Raw genomic sequence first — 25,878 nt, forward strand, 5'->3', positions numbered from 1 at the left:
ATTCCTCAACGATATTACTATCGTGCAAGTATCGGTGTGTTCGTTCGGAGCGAAATCGAGAATCGATCGATTAGCATCGCTGTTACGCTTCTTATCGATCGACGAACCACTTCAATGACGATCGAAAGCTCTCCTTTCGAAGTTTCAAGTGTTGTATACAGTTATACACTTGTGTGGTTCACCGTGTATAGTTTGCAGAGGGTACAGGAGGTGATACTTTCTTCGACGACTATCACGGTGTATAATTTTATTTTGGTTTCGCACAGAACAAAATGTAGATCTGCTGAAGCCATCTGGGCTGCGTCCTCAGACTCCTTTCTTTCGCTTTCTTTTCTTTAAAGAGGAGCCAGGCTTGCTTCAACTTGGTCCCTCTTGGTCCCCATTTCGACGTTGGCAGGAAGGACACTTTCAAATTCTACGATGAATTTAAACACGATTAAACACGAAATCACGAATCTCTGGTTAAACAGAAATTAATCGACGATATTAATCGACGAATAAATCGAAATTATTGAGTTTGTTCGGAAAGTCATTTCGTTCTCCAAAATGGAGAATACACAATTTAGTAAAATGTTTGTACACTCTAAAAAAAATCATGTTTCATTTTCACCGATGAAACGAAACAACTTTCCGAACAACGTAATATTTCCGGTGCACGATACCTGCGATAAAGGCAGTCGTCTGTTCTTGATCATTTCCACCGCCATCCAAAATGGTATTTGGAAAACGCCGAAGCACAGTACAACGGCACCAGCCGCGTGTGCAGACACGGGAAATCCTTTTCCACCGTAAGTCAACGGTGTCAAGGTGGCGACGGTGTACAAAAAAACTATTATCAAAATTAACGGTGTGACGATGAACCAGCAGATCCTCCAATAGCTGGTCGTTTTTCTATCGAGCATGAACTCCACGTCATCCACCAAGTTTTCTATACCTATCCCGAGAACTTTAATTATATAAGAGTTCTTATTCGCGAAACTCGGTGATACGCGGAGTGAGCGAATGGCTGTGAAATCACGTTACGGAAAAACCTTGTAGAAAGTAATCTGTACAGGGTGTTTCTTTCAACGTGAGCATTAAGTAACCGATGCGTCGTTTACTGTCGAGGTTACGAAAAAATCTCGAAAGAAAAGATCGTATCGATAGGGCAAATTATAGTATTCTTCCGAGAGATAATTTTATTTCAGGGTCGTATTGTACTAGATTTCATGGTCAATGACGTATTTTTATCGAAACGACACCTCAGCTCGGATTCAAGCACACGTTGATCTTGGAACGACCCTCAGTGGTAAAAATGATTCTTTTTTTCCGGGAAAAAGGAAAATTTACGGTGTTTCGGTGCGAATATGTGAATAAATAGAAACGGAAAGGTTTGATGTAGGATAAATAGAAAACGTTTGTTAGAGAAATATTCAACGGTACGTGGAAACGTAGAGAACGGACACTGTAAGAGATTTTCTCGAAACAATCGTTCCTACGGAGGTGTTTTAATTGCTGTAATTGTTTAGAAATCACACGAGGAAATACGAACCGTATAGCCACGTTGTCGCGGTAATTTCAAAGGATGCGAGGATGAACACAACGAAAGACGTGCCGTAGTAATCGACCAACATCAGTAAAAATTGACCACCCTGTAAACAGAGAGAGAAGCGGACACGATAACGTTCGTCGCATGACGTTAATAAATTGTGAAACACCATCGAATGGCTCACGTCAGTGTAGAAAATTAACACAATCGGTCAATTTGAAATCGTGTTACTCACCGTATACGTCGGTATGGAAATCTTTGAAATATCGTCTCCGCAGAATTTTCTAAACATTATCTTCCACGATCGAGATCTTCGAAAGTTCGATAACGATACTTGTGTCAATGGAACACGATATAAATTCACGTATGCTTATCGAGCGACCCATGACCCACGCAAATTCCACGCGCGATTATAAATATCAAATCTGCAGAATATTCTAAACATTGTCTTTTGCGATCGATATCTTCAGAGGCTCGATAACGATACTTGTGTCGATAGAACACGATACGAATTTACGTGTGTACAAGTACCAGTAGATAAAGCTGTATTAAATGTAAATAGTTTGAAAAAAAAACTATCGATCTCGACAATGCTTAGAGCAACACGATACGAATTTACGTGTGTACAAGTACCAGTAGATAAAGCTGTACTAAATATAAATAGTTTAAAAAACGTACTATCGATCTTTCGATTTCGACAATGCCTCGAGCGAGCTAGGTTGCAAACGTATCGTTTCTCACTTTGGAAAATGAGTCGACCTTCTTTCAAATCGTAAAGCGTTTAACGATGAAAATGTAAATTTTATGTCTTACGTACAGGAGTTACGTAAACTGTGCTGACGGCGAATCCTACTAAACTCACTGGAACAGTGATCTGCCAAATTTTCATGTTCGGAAGCTTCTCTTTCAAGACCGTGATAATTCCCGATACCATTCCCACCATACTACCGACTCCCAGAACGAACATCATAACGAAAAAGAGAACTGCGAACAGCTGTGAAAGACACATATATTTCTTTTTTTAACATTTCTATCAAAATTGGTTCATTGGTTATCGTGTGTAGAACGTATATAACAATACTCGGTTTCAAGAGTATTGTTATATGGTGTTCGTATATCCGATTAAAGTAGCGTTTTCATATATTTGTCTTGATATTCTCACTGGAGTATTATCAGTGAATCGAAAAAGATTTTCTCAGCAAAAACCAGTTCAACCACGATCACAAGACAGTTACTACGATCAGAGAGTACTGTAATTAGTCATTACTAATTATCTATATATATCTAGGTAGTATTACAGATAATTCCAGTAGGAACTTAAACATTTTCGTTATTTTAAACAATAGGTAGAACATTGGTAAATAAATTTGACAGTTTGGAGAAGACAGTTCCACCATTGCGTTACAAATCACCGGAGAGCATCGTGATTAGTACTAATACTAGATTTACCAACCAGTCAAATGACTTTCAACTGGTTTCGTAATAAAAATTTACTTTAAATTCCATGGCACGTTTTCCGAAGACGTTACGATTTTTCTATTCTACGCACGTGATCAATTTTATAAATTCTTTTTTATTCTCATCAATCGATTTTCTCTTAGATATATATGTATAAGGTATACTTTACTATTACGAAATCTGTCGGTGGTTCTAGTGTTAATTCGAACAGCGTTGCGCGTTTACCTGTGGCAGAAAATTGAATTTCGCAATTGCATCGGGATAGGAAACGAATGCAAGAGCAATTCCAGAATTGACCACTTTGTCAATGTCCGTTATATCCATCTCGTGAGCCAAGTTGCCGAGAATTCCGAAAATTGTGCAACCAGCTATCATACTGGTCACTGTGTCGAGACTGGTCACTATCATCGCATCCCTGAAACGCGAGAGTGTAATACATAAAATATTGCATATTTCTTTGTACTTAATACTTAAAAATAACAATCAGTCGTAACAGAATTGTCATAACGTGGCAAAGGTCTCGTGTCCAACAGAAAATTGTTTATATTAGATTGTTCGGAAAGTCATTTAATCTTTTTGGAGAAAATGAAACACGATTTCTTTAAACTGTATAAACATTTTATTAAATTACATATTCTCCATTTTGGAAAACGAAATCACTTTTCGAACAACCCAATAATTCCGAGAATATTAATTTTCAAACTACGTTTATCGGGACATTTTTCCTTCGTTTGTCGAGTACTGTGTACTCCAAAATTTTTCCAACTGTTTCTCTTCAACGACCTGTACATTCTCAGCCAGATATTTCGAACACAATTATGACCGAATCGATAGAAAAATGGAGGATCGTGTTCTACCTGTAGATGTTGTGCTTGAAATCATTGTGCGACGAGTAGGTGACAATTGAGCCGAAACAAACAGACAGCGAGAAAAAACATTGCGTAATGGCGGCGTACCAGACGGTCGGTTCCAAAAGTTTCGACCATTTCGGTGTGATAAAATACAAAATCCCGTTCCCTGCGCCCTCAAGGGTCACCGCTCGGATCAGAAGACTGATCAGAATAATGTAAGGGAAAATTGCAAGGAAATAGGAAAACTTCCCCGAGCTTTTCACACCCTGGAACGTAATCAGGATGACCGACAGCCAGCTGCCGAACAGGCAGAGTGTCAATCTCCAATCCGGAAGTCCGATTCCATCGTCGATGTTGTCCCTCTCCCGGAGAACGACTTTTCTGAAATCGAATTTACGTTGCAATCTTTAATTTACCTTCCAATCACGTTTATTTTGTTTCATCCGTCTATTTGAAATGCCTGGAGAGAAAACCATCGTACAATGGACGGGTTGCTTCTAACTTAGAAATTCCATTAAAAGAAAAAATCAGTGGAAGAAATTTTATAGTTTTGTCGCTTGAATTCACGGTGTAGTCGAAAGATATATATATACACAGTAATTAACGCTTTCGAGAAAGAAATACAGAACCAAGATCGTATCGAATAAAATAGTTTTTCGTGGTAACCTGGAAATCGCTTTTAACGGAAGGGACTCTATCGAAGTGACTATGGTTGCTTTAATTGTGATTAGTTTCGCACGAAAAAAATTCTCTGCACTCGTAAAATATGGACGAAAGATACGTGTACAGACTCGATACGAAGATGCGATACCGTATCGTTTGAAATAATCTCAAAGGGATACTTAAAAAGATCGCGGTTTAGACTTCCTTAAATCCGGGGCGAGGAATCGGTTCAAGAAAGCGGGAATTACTGTACTTGTTAGGTGGTCTTAATCCGATCCACGGGTTCGATTTCATAGATCTCGAGGTGTTCGTTAACCGATCGAATTGTCGAAGAATTGTACAAGATTTAGCGATCCAATTAAAAAGTGTCTAACGAAAAGTAAAGTTCGGCCGAGCTTCTGTATTGTTCGTCAGTCACCAGCAAGTTGAACATGTTTACTCCCTCCGATCGCGTTCCTTCGATGACGTTCGTACTCTCCGAGCTGATGTTCAACATCCTGGCGGAATCCACGCAATAATTGCCCAATTCCTCTCTGCACTTCGCCCAAGGTAATTCAGCGGAGAAGGACGCGATCAGAAAAAACAGCGTCAGGCCCATTAAGGAACTGTAATACGTCATCAGTGCGACGTTCGAACAGAATTGGGCCCAGCCAACACCTAGAAAAATTTACCTCTATTATTTCCAACATACAGAAGATACTATTCTCCACTTAACCTTCAACGCGTACAATAAATCTTAAATTTATTTTGATAATATTCGGTTGTTCGGAGAGTCGTTTCGTTTTCCAAAATGGAGAATATATAACTTAGTAAAATGTTTGTACACTCTAAAAAAATCATGTGTCATTTTCACCAAAAAAAAAAAACGAAATAACTTTCCTTACGACCTAATATTTATCCGAAAACGTGTTCACATAATTTTTCATCGAGAACTCCCCAGTTATTATTTTTCATTATCACGAAATCTAGATGGAATCTTAATCCAATTTATTGTACTCCAAAGAGATACACAGGTGGAGATATCGAACCGAATCGAATGCGTTATTATTCATACCGGACAAACAAAGGGAAGTTTCTTTAAAATTATCTACCGATGTCGTAGAGCAATGAAAGCTACAATCGTTATCCTCTTCACAATGTTTCACACCCATCTTTGGTTGTACAAAGATGGAGATCCTGAAGAGCGCTTTCCGCGTTGTATTATAGAATACGTTAGATCAAATCGAATGAAAATTACCGACGAACGCAGGAGACATGTTCCAAATTCTGATGGACGACGATGAAGTGAACTGTCCCAGGATCATCTCCAGGTAATAAAATGGTTTACCAACGACGAACAGAACGATGATGTAGGGTATAAGGAAAGCACCGCCGCCATTTTCGTAAGTGGTGAACGGGAACCTCCAAATGTTGCCAAATCCGACTGACATGGCGATGCAAGACATGAGGAACTCTATACTGTTGTTCCAGCTGCTTTTCACTCCTAGGTCCTCCGTCGCCAACGAATATCGCGAGCTCGATTCTCTGGATACCTCGCTGCACCTACGTTGATCTTTCTCGTCCACGACGAACGCTGCATTCTGATGTCCGCTTTGTTCGCCATTGATCTGCAAACGAATGCAAGCATACTCGATCACGGTTACAGAGCACGAATGTTCTCTCGAGAGACAAAGAGGTACCACGATGTTACGGTGTGTCTTCGAGTGCGTATAACGTCACGTGGAAACACAACGTCAAACACAACCATCTCTGTGGAAACTTGTGATAACATTGATAAAGACGAAGGTATAGGATTAAAAGTATACCTAAATTAGGAAAAAGAGTGGCGTTCGAGTGAACTTTATAAAATAGTCTTGGCAGTCGACGCGTTAACGTTACGACCCCAGTTTGTGTCGCTTAGATAAATGTGTTAATCTGGAACATGTAAAATAACGGTTTAGTGCAGGAAGAGCACAGAAGTAACTGAAGGTAATATAAACAGGTGAAACGTTAAGAAGAAAATTCGAAGTAGAAGTAAAATATTTACTTATATCCGGACACAAAGCTTGGTATTATAAAAAGTCGATGATAAAATTGAAATAAGTTCTTTAACGTAAGAATTGCTGATTTCCAGAGGTCAGAAACGTTAATCGATTTTCACGTTCGCGTTGATTGATTCTTATTTCGCGTTTACCAATTTCTCGGTGTTTTATGAATTTATTGTTACGTTATAATTACATCGGATGAAATCTCGACGAATGAAAATTCATCGTACGTTATCCGAATAAAATTCTACCAGTACTTGAAAGCAGTGTACATTGGAAATTGATAAGTGGAACGGTTCAGCAATAAGTGGAATTGAAATTGGCTTTCCATTTAAGAACAGAACTGATCGTTTACAAGTATCCACGACTACAAATAAAGAAATTAAGACACGGATAGTGTTACCTTCATAATAATTACACGAATCTCGATTCGCGTAGGAATGTTCGGTCTAGTTTTACTATGTATTGCAACTATCGAAATCATAATTCAACTTTTTTCCCAGCCGTAGGATCACATCGCGGACGTTCCATATTCAAGATAACGAAGCATTAGTTTTAAGCTCTTCACCTAGCCGCGCTGACTCTTATCGCGCGAGTAAAATCATGCTATCGTCGTTGATCCTGCGACGATGGTAGGGAAGAAAAAATAAAACGAAAGCCGTTTATCACTTGCGGCAACGCTCGCGGTGCGATCGGTCGTAAATAAAATGAAACCTGTCCCGCGTTTCGAGATTGTTTATGCAAGCTTAACGCGGTAGATTTTACTCAATTTAGGAAATAAAATTCGGTCCCGACTTATCATTGACAACCACACTGGGTACAAGAGCGAAATCACGCGATCGAGTGTGCACCTTCAATTATCCGTTTAAATACATGGAATTATTACGAATTTCAATGTCCGTAATAAAAATTTGATAACAATAACTACTTTCGAGCATAAAAGAATGAAGTCTCGAGTTACGAGTTTATCGTCACGGTGCGATTTAGAACGAGCACCGTGCGATCGTACGGCCACTGTCGTTAAACGATATTACGGTATCCAAAAGTTCTTTGTACTTTTTTTTTTATACAAAAATTCATCACAAGGTATTAGTAGGTACTTCGAGAACGGAATACGAGGGTGTTTCGAACCAGTTGTGGACAACAGATCGAAGAAAGGTGTCGCGAGAGGAGCGCAGAGAAAAAATTGTTCAACTCACCGTGTCTTTGGGCATTTGACAATCGTGGTGACGATCAATGGAACACAGAATCGAACGAAACGATAAGATATCGAGAAACGGACGAATCTATTTAACGCGCGCGGTCTTCGGCGATTGGTATTGCTTGCATCTCCTTTTATATCGCGAAACGAATGTCGATTCCGTTGCCGGAATACTCGAAAAACCTTGACGATAAGGTGATACCAACATTAAGATTGCATTGCAAGTCTGTACACGTAGTTTGATAACGGTTCATCTAGCCAGGGAACAATTTCTTAATGTTAGAATTGTCGCGTTCGCAAGGATCCAAGGGAAACGGTAATCGACGAACGAAAAAGAGGTATTCGCAATCTTTTTATCGCGTCTTCGAGTAATATAACAATAACAAATATAAATGGTAACGTCTTTATCGCATCGTAAAAATGACTCAGTACCCAATTAAGTTGTAACACAGTGTTTTCCGAAGTAGAAACGAGAAGAAACGTTCCACGATCCGATGAATGAACATTTTCGATGGATAGAGTTTGGATAATTCGAGTGTCTCTTTTTGTCGATACACTGATCGTCGATGTTTAAACGTGCATCGATTTTGTTTCTTTTTTAAAATAAAGAAGAAAGAAATTTGAAAGCCATTAGTGTAATATATATACATTTGCACGGATAACGACGAGAGAAAAATGTGAAATTTTTTATCCAACTGAAACGAAAAAGACATAACAATGTTCAAGTGTCGCTTTGGAGAGACCAGTCTTCGAAACGAACCTAAGTTGAGACGGTCAATGGATATCGATGACAATGTTCCAAAGGTCTTGGTAGAACAAAGCCCGTGTCAAACAACCAAAGAATCAACAAATAAAATGAATAGCAGATAAGGTCCAAGAAAAATTGCAAGACAAACAACTGATACTAGTCGATCACAAAGATGATCATTCACTTTTGAATGACACCGCTAAATGGTATATAACGAGATTAATCCAAGAAAAAAATGTTACAATTAGGACGATCCGTTTTATCTCATTGGCTATACAAGTTTTTTTTATAAGGTTTCTGTTATACATTAACGCCACTTTGAAGTTTGAAATTTGTTGCAATGGAACTTATTTTGATTTGGGTCTATTGTTCATTTAGTTACTTTTTCGATGATAAATCAATTTGATGAAAAATGTCCATTGCACAGACAACGCGATGTAAATTCTCGGAAAATATATTTAGAAACTTTCTCACTTTTGTTCGTATCTATACATTCTTAATAATTATGGAAAAATCTTGGTCAAGAGTCGAAGCAAGAGTAACGAGTTTATTGACTCGAATCTCGTACGAAATACAGTGAAGTTGGTGACAATGAAAGAGGAATGGTGAAAGAAAACGAAGAAAATTGCAAGAGGAATAAAATTGATATTCATCATGGAGTCAGATGATGAGGGAGAGGAGAGAAAATCAAAGCTGGACAAGGTAATTTGGAAGAGGCTTGATTTTCGTAACTTTCAATTATCATACATCCTTAATTAATCACGATCAGTGTCAAACTTAACTATTGTCATGGTAAATCTTCGAGTCTGTGAAAACTATAAAAATTTAATTAAATTTCCATGGAATAGAAGCAGTTGCAAGAACTTTTAAAGGAGTCCAAGTTGCAACCCTCGGATCTGGAGAAACTGGAAGAATTAAAATTGGACGATATCGGAGAGGAAGCGAAGAAAATACTGGAAAATTTAGGAATCACCGAAGAAACGATTAGAGAAGCTCGGATTGAATCTTCGGAAGATACGAAAGACGTTTTCGAAGAAAACGATAGAATCGAGAAACCCAAAACACCCGAAGAATCAGAGAAATCTTACAACGAAGAAATAAAAGATCAGTATGACGTTGAATTAGCCCCGAAACAAGAAATTGCCAAAATTCTTCGCGAGAGATTGAGCGAAAACCTGATCACGACTTTGCTGAAAGTTGGCTTCACGGATGAATTTCTTCGGTAAAAAAATTTCAAGTTGGATTCAATTTATTACTTCGAAAGAAATGTAAGGAAATGTTGAAAATAATTGTGATCATCAGAGAGCAATGATGGCAGCTCTAGGTGGCTGTTAATAATTATTTTATTCCCTTTTTCGTGCGAAATGTTTCTAGAGATACCATTCCATACTTCACTTTTATTATTGCATTAAGTTGAGAAGGAACATTATCGTTCAGAATGTTAAAGGCGATGGGATTCGTTGATACGGAAATCAAGCAGCTCGAAACGTTGTGGAATATAGAAAAGGATCGAGAAAATGTCGATTCGATCGTTTCTCTGTCTTCGTCTCCAGATGAATATTTGTCACTGGACGGATTATACTTGAAAAAGTCTTTGAGCAAACCTTTGTCACGTGGCATTCGTGAAATTGCTGCGAAGAAGCCTTCAGACCCGATTGAATACCTTGGCCATTGGCTGTTGAATTACAAAGTTAAATAACCATAAAAAATTCTTCCCTGTATTATTTTCGATAGTTACTGGAACACTCTTGCGTTTAACCTTTAATAAATACAACGACGAATTTGTAAACTATCTTTTCTATTCTCGAAACTGATACTTTTCCTTATGCAAATATACGTATGAAAAGGTACCTCAAGTACATTATATAATACATAAAATCACAATTTCAGGTATGCGAGGAACGGTGGATGAGACGAAAGGAGTTCGAGCTGGAGCTGATGATCGAAAGGGAGAGACTCAGAGCACGAGTCTGTAAAATTTTTCCATTTTTTTATCTAAAATATTTCGAGTACACTTGTCAACGTCGGTGCAACTATTAATAACACGCTTATTACTCTATACAAAAAATCAGGACTCGGAAGAACAATTATTTGTACCGATAGAAGACGAGGAGGAAGAGGAGTACAACGACGATTGAAATTTCTTGGATTACGAATTACTCGGAAGTTCGCACAACGAGGGTACCGTGACGTCGATTGTCGTGGACAAAACTGAACGACCGTTGTATTATTATAGTAACTTATTATCCGAGAAACGCGGTATCGAAAACGATACGCGATATTGCGCGTTTTTAATAAATGCTATTGAATCTGTATTCTAGATATTTGAGAGGCAGTAAGTAGTACGAAAAAGAACCGACCACGTTAATAAATAAAAGCGAGAGTAGAAAATACTTTTCGCGGCAGTAGTGGTCGCAGAAGTTACACTGCTACTCAATTTTCTGGTTAATACTGTGCTTCACGACGCTGAAAGAAAAAACTGGTTTCGAAGTCAACGGACGTCCGATAAAGCTTGTAATTTATCGAATATCGGTGTATCGTGGTACGATAATTTATTTCTCAAAACGACGCTTCTTTCCAAATACTCGTCCGCTGTTTAAGTACAGCAGTGCCCGCTTTCAAGTGACAAAATCGAAACCGTCGGTTTACTTGAAAACAGAGTAGGTAGCGATTTTTATCTCGAACCATGACCAGTAAAAATCATAACGTAAACAGCGGATGCAATGATTCCGTTGCTCGAATCCAATGCCAAGATTGTCACTTGAAAACGAGGAATCGATCGGAAGACATTAAAACGGGGCAAAAATTCCCACGTTGACATCCGTTGTCTTTGAGCAACCGTTTCTCTTCGTTCTAAAATTATAAAAAATACTTTGTAGAAATTGGTAAATGATAAAATATTGAAGAGCCGTTGAAGTCTACGTCTACACAGGTACGAACTATTTACAGGACGGCAAACTGAACAAGCGAGGCGAACCTTTCGAAGATGAACGTAGAAACTGAACGCGTACGATGGAAGCAATACAAAAAAGATATCCTTTGATAGATTTTTGAGAAATTCTCTGGTTAGATCGAACGTTTGCGCGAGAAACTAGAGACAAAGTTAACTTATCCAAGTTAAGACTTATCGACGAGTACAGATCAATGATAAGTGGAAAACTTGAAGAGCGTGATTAAAAGATTAAAAACTCGAATCCGTTTTATCGTTCATCTCTGAAAATGTTCTCCGGCCATTAGGTGCCCGTAGGATCGACACATAAATTATTGTAGAGTTACGAAGAACAGAGATGGATAGTTTTCATCACACGAGCTTGTCCTCCCAGCAGAGTATCACGTAAAGGAACTGCTTGATCCTCGAGCAGTCTCGTTGCTCTCTAATTTTCCGTTTGGTTTCCTTAAATTCGCGCCAGGAGGCCAACTCTTTGGGATTCTTCGGTCCCCAATCCGAGGATGGTCTGAAGGCTGACTTGATCATCTGTAAATGAACGACCGTCACAGTCACGTGTACAATTATCGTAATGAATTATTGCTCGTACCTGGGACAGTCCCAAATTTCTTTTAGAGATCATGGTGTAAATCATCCAGAAAGGGATCTGCAATACGCCGAAGGCGCAGATGCTCCATCCAGCAGCTGTAATTCGATTTTTTAAATCAAATACAACGATTCTTATCGCAATTCTATTGGTCGATTAAACACTTATAACAAACACGTCCACCGTACCGATACGGTTAACAGGTTAACAAGTTCGTTAAAAATGATTAATACATACGTACCGTGTGCACTAGCCGGATAAGAGATACCGCTGTAAGTTAAAGGTCGCAAAGAGACCAATGTGTAAATTAAGATCACAGTCAGCAAAAGGGGAGTGATGACGCTCCAACAGAGCCTCCAATATGCGGATGGTCTTCTTTTCAACATGTATTCCACGTCGTCGACGAAATTTTCCAATCCGTACACCCAGAAGATACCAATTATCTCCAAAGTGGCTAAGATAAAGACGACGAAGGAACCGGCGTAGTAATCGACCAACTCCAAGATGAATTGTCCACCCTACAGGTACAGAAAGGTCTTTCTCTTTGACTATTGTTTACGAAAAAAAAAAGCTACCAATTTGAAACTTGAACGCAAAAATATCCTCACGTTTGCTCGACCGTAGATAAAAAAAAGTATAATTACAGCGATCTCTGTGTAATTAAAAGTAATGTAAAAACAACATTTTTGAAGAATTTATTGTTAATTTTATTCACGACTGGACTGAAATTTGAAAACGATGATAGCTGGAGTAATTGAATTTCTAAGGGACAACGTAACGATTTATTATTTACAGTAGAACGACTATGGCTCTTTCGATCCGTTGTTCAAATATTTGAATATTATATATATATATATTGTAACGTTAATACTAAGTTTAATTGCGTATAATAATCTCTGAAACGGATTAATAGTTAACTTCAATTGGGAATAATGATCGCTGATTACAACATTGGCGTCTCTCTTTTTTAGAATGAAAAAAATTTATACACAGATATACTACTTACAGGCGTGCAATAAACAGTGCCGACGGAGAACCCGAAGGTAACCGTGCCGAGCACCACGTACAAGTGCTTCCAATTTGGAAACTGATCGCTGATGATAGTGATAAGTGCGCCCGCCAGAGCGATGGCGCTTCCAATGCCGAGTACGTAGAGCATCAGGAAGAACAGCACCGAGAACAGCTGCGAACAGCGGTAAAATCCTTGACGGTTCGTTCGTACGTTCGAGTGAGAATGAAATCTGGATCACCTCGAGCCCGTAAACGTGTAAGTAAAATTCATGGACGCTTGTAATTCCGAGGCTCGCGACAGAGTATAAAGCGTTAAACGAGCCTTCAACGCGGACATGTCAAACACGTTCTACGTCCGAGTGGCGAATTTCCACTGCTGCGGATACGCAATTACTTCACAACGTGCAACAGTTCTACGATCTGTTTTCTCGATCGTTGTACGATAAAAGTGTACCATCGAAAGTAAAAAATAATTCCCACGGAAATGAGAAAAAACAAATACAGTTGTACGTAAAAAAGACGAAAAAGTAGTTTCCCTCGAAAAACGTTGTACGATTTTCCGAAAGATATTTCGAAAATCGAGACTTCGAAAATCGTTGCAAACTTTTGGAAAAACGTTATCGTATTATCTATAACGATGAAAGTTATCGATCGTGTATTCTTGATCTTTCGACGGTTTTATCGTTCTTTGTGTAAACTTTTTCTTTCTCATCTTTGTGATATTTGTGCGTTGAACCGCGTTGGTTTATCCAATGGTTGTAAAACGTAATAAATCGGGTCGGTGTATTTATCGTGGCTGCTTTAACGCGTATCTCGATTACGCCGAGTGGCTCGAGTTAATTTCCACGTGGTGTAATAACAAAGAACTCGGCCGCTTTAATTTGTTTGTAATTGTATCGTGTCCGCTGCTCCATATTCCGTTATATATTCAACGGTCTCGGTTTTCCAGCGGAACGAAATTGCAATCGAGCGGGAAGAAAATGTGGCAAAAAAAAATTACACGACCGGATTTACTCTCGACGAACAAGGTGTTTACCAATTATTTCGTGCGCTCGAATTCTCACCTGCGGTAGAACACTGAACTTCGCAATAGCGTCCGGATAAGAAACAAAGGCGAGACCGGTTCCACCACGAACAACATTGCCGACATCGTCGGTACCGAGTTCGTGCGCCAAATTCCCAAGGATACCAAAAATGGTAAAACCTGCTATGAGACTGGTAAAGGTGTCCAAGGTGGTAACTACTATAACGTCTCTGAAACAGGTTGAATGGTATACTAGACACGTTGTACCGAAGAATCGTTTACGAAAGAGACATGCAGAGTGGGACACCGACTGTATCCGCACGATGTATCTTTGTTCTTTTCAACGATAAGAAAATGTTGAAGTTGTCATCGATTTCAGGATCCCGATACTGCAACGTATCCTTTACTAAATTGACACGTGACTTGTAAACACTGTCATTTGTGCGCCCTAGCAACACCGACCTGACCCGGCGTTCCGTGGAGAGCTTCTTAAACATAGTCTTATCCTGTCAACGACTGCTCTCAAAATCATTGAAAGCCATCATCAAACTTCTCTAATCAAGCATTATTTTATATTCAAAGAGTAACCTGTATATATTGTGTCTAAAGTCGTTGTAGGACGAGTACATGACGACACCACCGAAGCACACCGACAGTGAAAAGAAGCACTGTGTGACAGCAGCGTACCAGACGTTCGCATCGAACAGCTTCCCCCAATCCGGCTTGATGAAGAAAACGATCCCGTTAACGGCGCCGTCCAGGCTCACCGCTCTGATCAGCAAGCTGATCATGATGACGTAAGGGAAGAGCGCGAGGAAATAGGCCGCCTTTCCCGAGCTCTTCACGCCACGCGCCAACACAGCGAATATGCAGCCCCAAGCGATCAGCAAACAGATCGTCAGCTTCCAATCCGGCATCCCGATACCGTCGTCGATCGTCTGCTTCTCTTTCAACACTATTTTCCTAATAAGAAAGCGTTCTATGTAGCGAGCTTGCATCGTACACGACAAGGATAACTTCTACGTTCAAAAACGCGTATCTATTGGGTTTATTGGGTTTATTGGGTTGTTCGGAAAGTCGTTTCGTTTTTTTTTTTTTTGGTGAAAATGAAACATAATTTTTTCAGAGCGTGTGTAAACGTTCCATTAAATTATACATTCTCCATTTTGGAGAACGAAATGACTGTCCGAACAATACTTTCGGGACTACTCACCTAAAGTAGAGTTCAGCAGAGGTGACCATGCCGGAAACGTTTCGTTCGGTAACATTGTAGGATCTAGCCGAATCCACGCAAGAGTCTCTCCATTCCTCGAGGCAACTGGACCAAGGTAGTTGCGATTGGAAGCTTCCGATCAAGTAATAAAGAGTCACGGACATCAAAGAGCAGTAGTAAGTGCCTACGGCGAGCATGGAGAACATTTGGGCCCAGCCTACACCTCGAAATCCCGGCGCTGCGGACAATTGAAGCGTCACTTGGATTTCGATTCGCGTTATCAATGTTGGAATGTTTCTAACACATCGCCAAACCGGTACCGCTCGATTTATCACCCCGCGGCACGCTTACGAACATTTACCTACGTATACTTCTTTTTTATTATCTTTTTATCTAGAGGCTTGTTCATAAATACCGAGCGCGTGCATCCTGAAATCAAAGTTAACAAACACCGGATAAGAATTATTTGCGTTTCAGATATCCCGTGTCGCTAGTTCGCGAACTCTTTCAATTTTCCCTGGAACCTCGATCGTGTACAGTACGTAAGATTTTCTTCTTACGTTTCGAAAAGACATTCACTACTGTATAAAACTAACTATTGGCGACAATACCGAGAAGTACACGACGAAAATACATAATCAACGAAATTTAATAATTCTCTAACCGTTAGAAACTATTGGGTTGTTCGGAAAGTCGTTTCGTTTTTCAAAATGGAGAATCGTATAATTTAATACAATATTTGTACACTCTAAAAAAATCCTGTTCCGTTTTCACCAAAAAAAAAAAAAAAAAAAAAACGAAATGACTTTCCGAACAACCTAATAATTGCAAGTGTAATTGAAAATTGAAAAAAACCCGTGTTGTAGACAGAACGCGGCTTCGTGTTATCGATCTCCATAATACAGAAGGCATTCGATCGTATTGTAGCGCGTAGTCGTCGAGAAATAAACTGTTGGCGAAGTATCATACTTTGCTCGTAGCGATTATCGACAAATTCGTACCTGCTGCCCACATTTTCACCGAGGATCTGCTGCAGAACTGTCCCATTATCATCTCTAGATAATAGAACGGTTTACCGACGACGAAGAGGACGATGATGTAAGGTATGAGGAAGATTCCACCGCCGTTTTCGTAGGCGGTGAAGGGGAACCTCCAAACGTTGCCGAGGCCGATAGACATAGCGATGCAAGACATCAGGAATTCCAATCCGTTGCCCCAGGTCGGCCTCTTTTCTCCATTCTCCGCGATCGACTTTACGAATTTCAAACAATGCACAGGGCGTTTCGTTCACCACGATCGTCTTAACCTTAATGCGTTCTTCCGTTCGATAATACACAAGGTCCTTGGGTGATAAACGTTCCGTATGTATGGAACTTTATAATATTGTTTGTTACTTTATAATATTTGCACGACGCAAGGACTGAGGAACTACAGGAGCGTTCGTCTGTTTCGATAACTTCGATCGTAGTTGAATAACGTATCGTGGGGACGCGATGGGTCGTGAGTGACCCGAGGAACGCACTAGGGTTAAAATTACCCATACCCACGTAGGATTATCGAAGGTTCGCTCGATGGTATTTCGAGAAATACGAGCGATGAAATTTACGAGCGAACCTCTTGTAAACCTTCGGACAGTGTATGGGTGATTTTGTACAGCGGTTCCCGCTTTCAAGACGAAACGTCGGTAGCGTGTCGTGGAACTTCGAAGCGATGTCGCGGGAATATATGTACCGTATAAAGGTTAGATAAAATTTGCTATATTTTGCGTTGAAGTTTTCTCGATGAAAGTAAATCCAAACGCGATCTCGTTCGAGGATGGAAAATACTAAAAAATGTTGTACGTAATTAAGAACAATGCGATCGTGTTTGGACTTGTGTTCATCGAGGAGACCCTGGTCCATTGTTAATGCGGTCACGAAGATGTAACGAATAATTCGAGGTAGAAGAAAAACTTGAAGAGTTCCGTGCTTTGAATGTTGGGTAAAAATTTGGTCTTGAAAGCGGGTAAGCGGTACTGTATCTCGGTTTCTTTTAAGAATAAGAAGCAACGCGTACGGGGGATTCTTGTTTGCTTCGAAAGGATAAATATTACGAGTAAACGCATCGACTGGCAGAATGACGTTGGATAAAATGATTCTCAATGCCGTTCCTCGCGTAGGCGTCAACTACGAGTAATTTAGTAATTAAAGTGTTAACGGTTCTTTCTTCCGAAGATAAAAATGTTCCCATCGAGATCTCAGGGCCATCGACATTCTTTTAATTGGTCCGCGATACCGTGGTGTTGTAACCAACGATAAGATAAAATTCTCCGATCGACCTTCGGGAGAAAGCATGCGCCAGTTTAAAGAAGCAAAGAAAGATTTGAAGTTCTGGGGAGGGGAGAGTTGGTGACCTTGAGCGGCCAGCTGATTTCGTTGCGATATCTACGATTTGTGATTTCAAAGGTGATACCATTTCCTCCGGAATCGACAACGGGAGCGGCACCTTGCGGTCGTCTTGAATCCCGTAATCGAAGCCGAAATTGTCGTTGCCATGATTCTGGAACAGAAACAGAGTTTCACCATTTTTACAATCGATTCGAATTTGTATTATCATACTTTTCTGGACTTCGTATTGAGATTCGTCGCGCAATCGAAATAAACAGCGTCGTATTTTTACCTTCTGAACGATGCTGTTCGCGTTCGAGTTTTGAATGTCCGTCGTCGAATGGCCGTCGTCCCCGACGAACGCCGCATTCTGTCTTCCTTGCTGCAAGAATAAAACAAATCGGTCGTTGATAACGCTAAAAATAATTACACTGAACACTGAGCCATATTCAAATGTTCATTTTCGGAAATTCTAACATTCAATTCCACGTGTATCCTTCGTTCGGTTTATCCGGTTCCTTTTGAAAAGAACAAAGTTTGAAACTTGTTCAAAAATCAGCAAGAATCATCCACCGATGCAAAAGATTGTACACTATTACTCTGTAGCTTAATATAACAACAATCGAAAACCGAATAAGGAAATTTCACCTTATGCGTGGTAACTTATTATTCATTTCGAGTATTGATTAATTCATAAGCGTGTAAACGACTAAGAAATAATCACTTTTGGTAATTTTTGAAAAAATAAGATAGAGCTTTAAACGTTCGCGTAAAACGTTTGATTCAATGTACTGTTTCACGGCCAAAATGAAGTGAAAGAAGAAAAAGGAAGTCACACGATCAATATTATATAATTTGTTCGTTTCTGGAAAATATAATTCAAATCGATGACGAAGATCTACGAACGTCCGAGTTAATCGTGTTAATGACGATTCATTACGCTTTCTTCTTATTTAAGCGCCACTGTGTCATTTGACGATTATTCAGTGTGAACGAACCGTGACGGGAAACAACTAATTCCTCTGCATAGCCATTCTTGTTGTCACTCGCAAGGACACTTTCCAAAGTCTGCAACGCTGCAGTGTTGCACGCTACGCGAGTCGTAATTTACGAGTCGTGATCCTCGTTGCACCTGTACAGGCCGTTCCGAAAGAAGAAGATTCAAACCCTCTCCGATTCTCGTAAACACTTCGATGTACTATACGAAACTTCCCAAACCTTGTCCCGTTTCATCCGAATTCGTCTAACTTCCAGAATCCTTAAAATCTACCGCATCTCCTTAGTTCTCTTATTACCGGTTCATTCCCTATCGGTTCATTTCTAACTTGTACGTAATTCTGACAATTCAATGCGAATAAACTATGTATCGGGTTGTTCGTAAAGTCATTTGGTTCTCCAAAATGGAGAATATATAATTTAGTAAAATATTTATACGCTTTTAAAAAATCGTGTTTCATTTTCACCGAAAGAACGAAATGACTTTTCGACAACCCAATGTATTTTAATATTTGACTATCATCGTTGGATTATTATTGTTCGAATTTTACACAAAGCGAACCGAACGATCAAACAAGCCCTCCACTTGAAAATCGAGAGAAATAAATCGAGTTTAAATAAAAAAATTGAAATTTCGTATACCTTCGATTGTAAACGCGCAACACGAGCATCGACTCTCGAGTATGTGTGGCAATAAAGTTCATTGTGTTCTTATACTTTGCTGATGTCATGCACCTCGGTACGTGAGATTGTTATTGTAGAAATATAAGAACATTCGTGTCCGTGGATTTAGGTACACCGTTTTCGTAACGAGCGATGATCTAATCCAATTTAACAAATGAATTCATTCAGTTAACACGAGGATACATTTCACCTCGTTGGTATCGAAACTTCTTCGCAGATAAAATCGACACGTTTCTTAAGCGTTGCTCGTCGAAGCTTCATTTTTGTAATTTTTTCGAACAACTTAGGCCACTCTCGCAACAAACGACGCGTATATATTTCCATCTATCGGATACACGCAAATTTAGAGAAGTATGCCAAGATCGACTTTCGTAATTCATACACGGTGTGGCGTTGATACGTTAATAAACACGATTGTTCCGTGTCCTGTTGTTTTGGAGCCGCATACCTCGCTCGTTGTCGCGCGCGGATGCGTTCGAATTAGCGTGAAAACACACGACATTTCCAACGTTTCAGTAGGTCAGAAACTGTACGATTGTTACGACAGCCTAACGTTCCAGTAAACACCCAACGAAAGTTCTAGCCGTTGCATACGAAGCAGGCTATCGAATTAACGGAAAAATCTCGATTCGAATCTGTTGTAGCGTATCCGATTTCTGTTATTACTACAGACCCGTCGATGAAACGATCGCCGTGTAATAATCGCGAATAGCAATTAATGGGAAATTTCCCAACGTGTGCAAATATCGTGCCAAGTGTAAGAAAACATTCAGCTCACCTGTTCAATTCGAAACGATATTTTTATGCACACGAAATACAAGGTTCGTTGCAGAAGTACACTTCAAACAATTTGTTATCTTGTCGATCGTACTCGGTTCACGATAATGTTTCTTTTGATTTTACAATCGATGAAATTAATAATGTCGAGTAATGTCGTCTTCGATAAAGAAATTAGTGAATTATTCAAATGATCCTGGTGAACGTTATTTCTGAAATAATTTCAAGGAAAATGAACTTTTTCGTTGTTTTGATTCACTGCTTGTGCGATAATCTTGCACCAAATAAACACCGTTCGTTATTTTTTACTCCGATCATCTACGGAGACACGAATTGTATTAGGTTGATTCGGAAAGTCGTTTCGTTTTTTTTGGTGAAAATGAAACACGATTTTTGTTAGAGTGTATAAACGTTTTATTAAATTATATATTCTCCATTTTTGTAAACGAAACGACTTTTCGAAGAAGCTAATAACTTGGAAGTTTTTGAAGATCGATGAAACAATCTGAAAAACGAAATGTTTATGAAATGTTAAAGCATCCGGTTCGAATAATCGAGATTCTGTTCTAGCGTTGGGTAGATCTGCCTAGACTTACGTGACTGTTGTTAATACTACGTTCGGTTGCAAACGACACTGAAACGCTTCAAACGTAAGATCCTTCAAGGCGTTCGAGTGAAATTGCACACGGCAACGTGGAATTTACCCTCGTTTCACAAGGATCTACGACAGCGTCCAACGCACGATGGTGATTATTATCTTTTTGTTGCGTAAAAGAAGCCGGTTCTACGACTTGAATCATTTTATAATATCGAATCTAATACCACGAGCTGCGAACCTCTCCGCGCGGCTAAACACTCTCGGCGGCTTCCGGTTTTTTGTTCGTAAAAATTTCTCGCGGGTGTTGAACGCAATTAAAAAAATGAAGAAAACAGGAATTGACACGTTTCACACGGTACGATGATACAGAGCGAACGAACGAGAAACAGTAACGATTCACGACCGTTTTCAATCTACGTGTACTCGAAAAAATAAACAAAGAGGGTAACCAAAGAAATATATCGCGAAACTAAGGAAACTTTGGGTCAGGGCCCTCGTGTAGAAGAGATTCCTACTAGGGCCATATTTGTTAATTTTTCGATTTAACTATAATATTATGACAGAACCGTAAAAGGATAAGTTTCTATCTTTCTTAAAAATAATGTTCTCGAAATAATTAGCTTCGATACGGAGCAGTCTCGAGCGTACTTTATTAACAATCAGTCGTAATTAAAGTTAATTAGTTGGAAACAATAGAACCGATGTGTTTCCTTGTGCATCAGCTGCTTCTCTCTGTTTTTAAGTTCGAAGAAAAATTTCGTTCGTTTCTACGAATCGTACTACAAGGATCCTAAACGAGTGCTTGACTTATTCGTTCATTCGTTACTCGACAATAATAATAATTGTTAGTAGAAAACGGTGCAAGAAACGGTACAAAACGGAGAATACGAAAACCGTTGAATTCTAATTATAATTCTTATTTTGTTACACGAGTTCATCGTTTGAATAATTTCCCGTAGATCCCAGTAACCCTTCGCTCGATGTGTTCTCCTCGATTCGAGACGAAATTTGCTCTCGCGGGAACGAAAAGTCGAACGACGGGAAGAAACGACGTTAAATTCGTTTAGTCGCGATGAGAAAGTAACAATGAGACTTTCACGATTCATTCGGTCCTTGTTCTTTTTTTTTTTTTTTTTTTATTTTCACGAGCAGCGTTGCGTCACGACGAAAGTGATTGTTTGCACGAGTGTCCTTGCTTTCTTAGTTATTAGCGTCTCCACGGTGTCTCTTTGACGAGTTTCGCGAGCGTACCGAAAGCACCGGGATCTCGCGCGAAACAACCGGGAGTTCCCGTCTCTCTCTCTCTCTCTCTCTCTCTCTCTCTCTCTCTCTCTCTCTCTCTCTCTCTCTCTCTCTCTCTCTCTCTCTCTCTCTCTCTCTCTCCGCGAGTCCGTTAACACCTTGACGGCCGCTGTCGCGTGTACGTGACTTGGTCAGTTAGCGGTCATCACACTTTCAGCCGCTGCATTACCATCTGCTCGACTTACGTTGCATTTGAATACATTACTAATTATACGTTCCCTTGCGACAATTTCCCTGGAACCTCGATCGTGTACAGTGTGTAAGATTTTCTTCTTACGTTTAGAAAAGACATTTACTACCGACTCGTAGACATTTATCACCGTATAAAACTAACTATTGATGACAATACCGAGAAGTAAACACGATGGAAATATATAATCAATGAAATTTAATCATTTTCTAACCGTTAGAAACTATTGGGTTGTTCGGAACGTTTCCCAAAACGGAGAATATATAATTTAATAGAAAAAATACGAAATGACTTTACGAACAACGTAATAGGCTCTACAATAAGTTTTGTCTTAAGGTTGTTCAATAAGTACTATACGTTTTACTCCAGTCTAAAAGACTCGAATAGAGACTCGCCATATCGGTGGGAAAAATATTCTATAATGTCATATAAAATATTCTACAATGTCGTATGAAATATTCTATAATGTCATATAAAATATTCTACAATGTCGTATGAAATATTCTATAATGTCATATAAAATATTCTACAGTGTCATATAAAATATTCTACAATGTCATATAAAATATTCTACAATGTCATACAAAATATTTTATAATGTCATATAAAATATTCTATAATATCATAGAAAATATTCTACAATGTTAGATAAAATTATTCCAGTTTGCAAACAATTTATTACAGACACCGATCGTAATCTCTAGGTCTTTGTCGATAGAGATAATCGACACGAATCTAAAATTATAATTAAACAATCGATCGCTGAATGAGAAACACGATACATGCGACGATGGAACGAATTTCCGTTACAATGTAATATTTGTGCAATCAGTAAGACTACGATTGTTTATGCGCGAGTAACGTCCGCTTTTTACATGAATTCTCGAAACGTCATTTCCGCCAGTTTGAAAAGGGTGTCGCGAATTTTCTTCCGACTCATTGAACGCTCCCCGTGTTCAGACCTTGACTGACCCGAGGTTGCAAGGGACTTTCCAACGTGACCTTTTTTACCAGGACGTAACTTTCCACGGCAAAACACGCGTAACTGCTAAACCGTGGAAAATTCACCTTCCAGTTGCCTCAAATAGGAAACTCACCGCCACAAAGTCCACACACTACCCTGATTATACATTTATGGGTGAAAATAGAATCCAGGAATAACAAAATGCGAAATTTCGAACGAACGAACGAACGAACGTTAAAAACTGGGATTACCGACGTGTGGAATAGCAGAGAACGAAGTGCATATTGCGTGTGGACCATTTTCGAATGAAGTATCAAAATACCAGAATGGATCGAAGAAACATCAAGAAGCTTTCGAAACACGATTCACGAACCAATTATATAAGAGTACGAATACATTCGAATACTCTTGTCCCTACGTAAATTAAAATTACTGTATTTTAGATTATCGAATAGTCGAATTTGTTAAAATCTGAGGCGAATAAACTATATACAATCGTAACGAAAGTTGTACTGCAAAATCTCGAACTCGTGACACTTAAATCGAGTAAGTCCTTTTCGTCGATAGCGAAAGAATAAATACATACGTTATAGGGTTAATTTATAGTTACAGTTTCTAAACCATGATTCGTTGAATGAACCTTGCACGGTTAAATTGTAATACGTAACTACACTTAAGGTTGTTCAATAAGTACTATACGTTTTACTCCAGTTTAAAAGACTCGAATAGAGATTTGCCATATCGGTGGGGAAAATATTCTATGATGTCATATAAAATATTCTACAATGTCATATGAAATATTCTACAATGTCGTATAAAATATTAGTATAGGTACTCTTTTACGAAAATAAGAACGAAAGAGTTTTTCTCTTTATCATCGCGGAATAATTCGCGTTCCGAAAAATGTTACACGTATCTCGTATCGTTCTTTACGAAACGTCCAAAAGCGGCTCCTTCGATGGTTGCAATCGTGTTTGTCAATCCTACCGCGTCCAGCCACTGATTTCATATTTTTAGACTTTCACGTGCACGTGGCTTTATGTAACCGATGGTTGTCCGCGGCCCGTTCCACTGAATATTCGTCGTTGAAACATTTCGTAATTATTCCACGAGATTTTCGCATTTTCGAAAATCATCGTTCTCGCTTTGCGGATCGATCTCCGCAAGCCAGAGCGTGTACACGAATAAAACGTGGCTGTAGTCGGTGTGGCAACATCATAGCTGTATCATTACGATCACGCGATACAACCTACGATGAAAAATGTTACAAAGGAAACTTCTCTAACAACGTAGAAAGGAATCTTGTAGCTGACTTCGGAAATTCAAATACAGATTAATCTTCTCGGCGATTCGAACGTTTACTTATTTATGATTGAAGTAAAAAGTAACTTTATGCGGTGCGATACAAGCTCAATAGGTATAAAACGATATAAAGTTACGTTCTGCCTAGGATAGACGCAAAATGTAAAATTACGAAAAGGATCAGACGTGATATAATCGCAGAGAAAATAAAAAAGTAAAAAAGACACGTAAATTTAAAATATTCCCAATGTTACGCGACGTAATGGTTCGAAATCGGAAGAAAACATCAATTTCATCCGTAAGTCTTTTTTCATTATTACTTTGATTTCATAGCCAAAGAATATTTGGAATAATGACGTATATATATATATATACACACACGATCGTGTATTTCATCGTGGAAGTTCGATTTGGCTGCATTTACACGAATGACTTTCGTTTGACTTGTTGTCAACTCGTGACGATCCACGCGCGCGATCTCGAGCATACGAAACTCCCGCGCTTTTACTATCCGCGTTACGATCACTTGGATCGGACGTCGAATTAATGTTTATTCCGACGATTTACTCGTTCGAGCACGTACTTGACAATTTTATCATATCCGAGTAGATATTTACAATTCTTGTCCGTCTCCTTTCGGGGTTTCTCTATTTTGTATCATCGCTGCGACGATATTGCATTTTATCGTTCTTGTAATTTTACATTTCGTACCTATCCGGAACAAGCGTCCGGTCCAAAACGTTTCCATTGCACGAATACGTTCTTCGATTCAAATAAACGTTCGATCTCTTCATTTCGGTTACAACCGTGTGAGATTTTTCACCACGTTAAAACGTACCGGCGCATCGAAGACCTTTTTTTATTTAACACTCCTATCTGTTCGCGTATCGGAGAAATTTCAACGACGAACGAACAATAACTTATCCACCTATGCGATGGATAGAAAAAATAATTTCTCCATCCGTGCTATGGATAGAAAAATATTGTACCATCGATATAACGGATAGAAAATTATTGTAACAACGATACAACGGATACAAAAATATCACCGAACCGAATATTCGATCTTCGACGTATAATGTTGTTAACTTTCTGCACCTTGACCGATTAAACGAAGAATTACAATTACTGTATGCAGAATCGCTTATGTCATATCCTATCGCGTTCACCGTTGAAAGTTTTACGTAACGCGAATATGTATCCGTGTATTCGTCGATGATAGAAATTTCAATGACAAACGTGAAAGGATACAACCTCGAGTTCGATCGACTTTTGGCTAAAAAGTATCGTACCTTTTGCATAATTCGTCGATTCACCGGTAAACCAGATTGTTTCAACGATGGATACCGTGTATCCGATCAGGGGGAAGAGTATCGGCGATGTGAAATACGCGACGCAACTCGAACTTCAAACTCTGTGACATCTATAGCACCTGGACGCGACAG

General features: G+C 39.2%; 2 protein-coding genes across 2 annotated transcripts; both read right to left on the minus strand.

Moving 5' to 3' along the window:
* Nucleotides 1–44: 44 nt before the first annotated feature.
* On the minus strand, nucleotides 45–7,824 carry LOC143155087 (sodium-dependent nutrient amino acid transporter 1). Its single transcript, XM_076327391.1, has 9 exons — nucleotides 7,724–7,824; nucleotides 5,738–6,107; nucleotides 4,875–5,157; nucleotides 3,844–4,218; nucleotides 3,212–3,401; nucleotides 2,346–2,522; nucleotides 1,532–1,631; nucleotides 663–934; nucleotides 45–415 (listed from the first exon to the last, which is right to left on the minus strand). Exons 1-9 carry the CDS (start codon nucleotides 7,736–7,738, stop codon nucleotides 248–250), a joined length of 1,950 nt encoding a protein of 649 aa, XP_076183506.1. The 5' UTR covers nucleotides 7,739–7,824; the 3' UTR covers nucleotides 45–247.
* A 1,978-nt stretch (nucleotides 7,825–9,802) lies between these two features.
* LOC143143202 (sodium-dependent nutrient amino acid transporter 1) lies at nucleotides 9,803–25,878 on the minus strand. The gene is made up of 11 exons (XM_076304213.1): nucleotides 25,726–25,878; nucleotides 17,913–18,002; nucleotides 17,706–17,792; nucleotides 16,256–16,505; nucleotides 15,255–15,492; nucleotides 14,630–15,004; nucleotides 14,082–14,271; nucleotides 13,013–13,189; nucleotides 12,248–12,524; nucleotides 12,010–12,104; nucleotides 9,803–11,948 (listed from the first exon to the last, which is right to left on the minus strand). Exons 1-11 carry the CDS (start codon nucleotides 25,732–25,734, stop codon nucleotides 11,775–11,777), a joined length of 1,962 nt encoding a protein of 653 aa, XP_076160328.1. The 5' UTR covers nucleotides 25,735–25,878; the 3' UTR covers nucleotides 9,803–11,774.

The sequence above is a fragment of the Ptiloglossa arizonensis genome, chromosome 2 (genome assembly GCF_051014685.1).
Source record: "Ptiloglossa arizonensis isolate GNS036 chromosome 2, iyPtiAriz1_principal, whole genome shotgun sequence".
Classification (NCBI taxonomy): Eukaryota; Metazoa; Arthropoda; class Insecta; order Hymenoptera; family Colletidae; genus Ptiloglossa; species Ptiloglossa arizonensis.

Coding starts and splice junctions, on each gene's coding strand:
- LOC143143202 (XM_076304213.1), bottom strand. Junction 14,272..14,629: donor TTTAGACACAATATATACAG/GTTACTCTTTGA, acceptor AACCTGTTTCAG/AGACGTTATAGTAGTTACCA. Junction 12,525..13,012: donor GCACTGTTTATTGCACGCCT/GTAAGTAGTATA, acceptor CTGTACCTGTAG/GGTGGACAATTCATCTTGGA.
- LOC143155087 (XM_076327391.1), bottom strand. Junction 4,219..4,874: donor TCGGCCGAACTTTACTTTTC/GTTAGACACTTT, acceptor ATTCGATTTCAG/AAAAGTCGTTCTCCGGGAGA. Junction 935..1,531: donor CGCGACAACGTGGCTATACG/GTTCGTATTTCC, acceptor TTCTCGGGATAG/GTATAGAAAACTTGGTGGAT.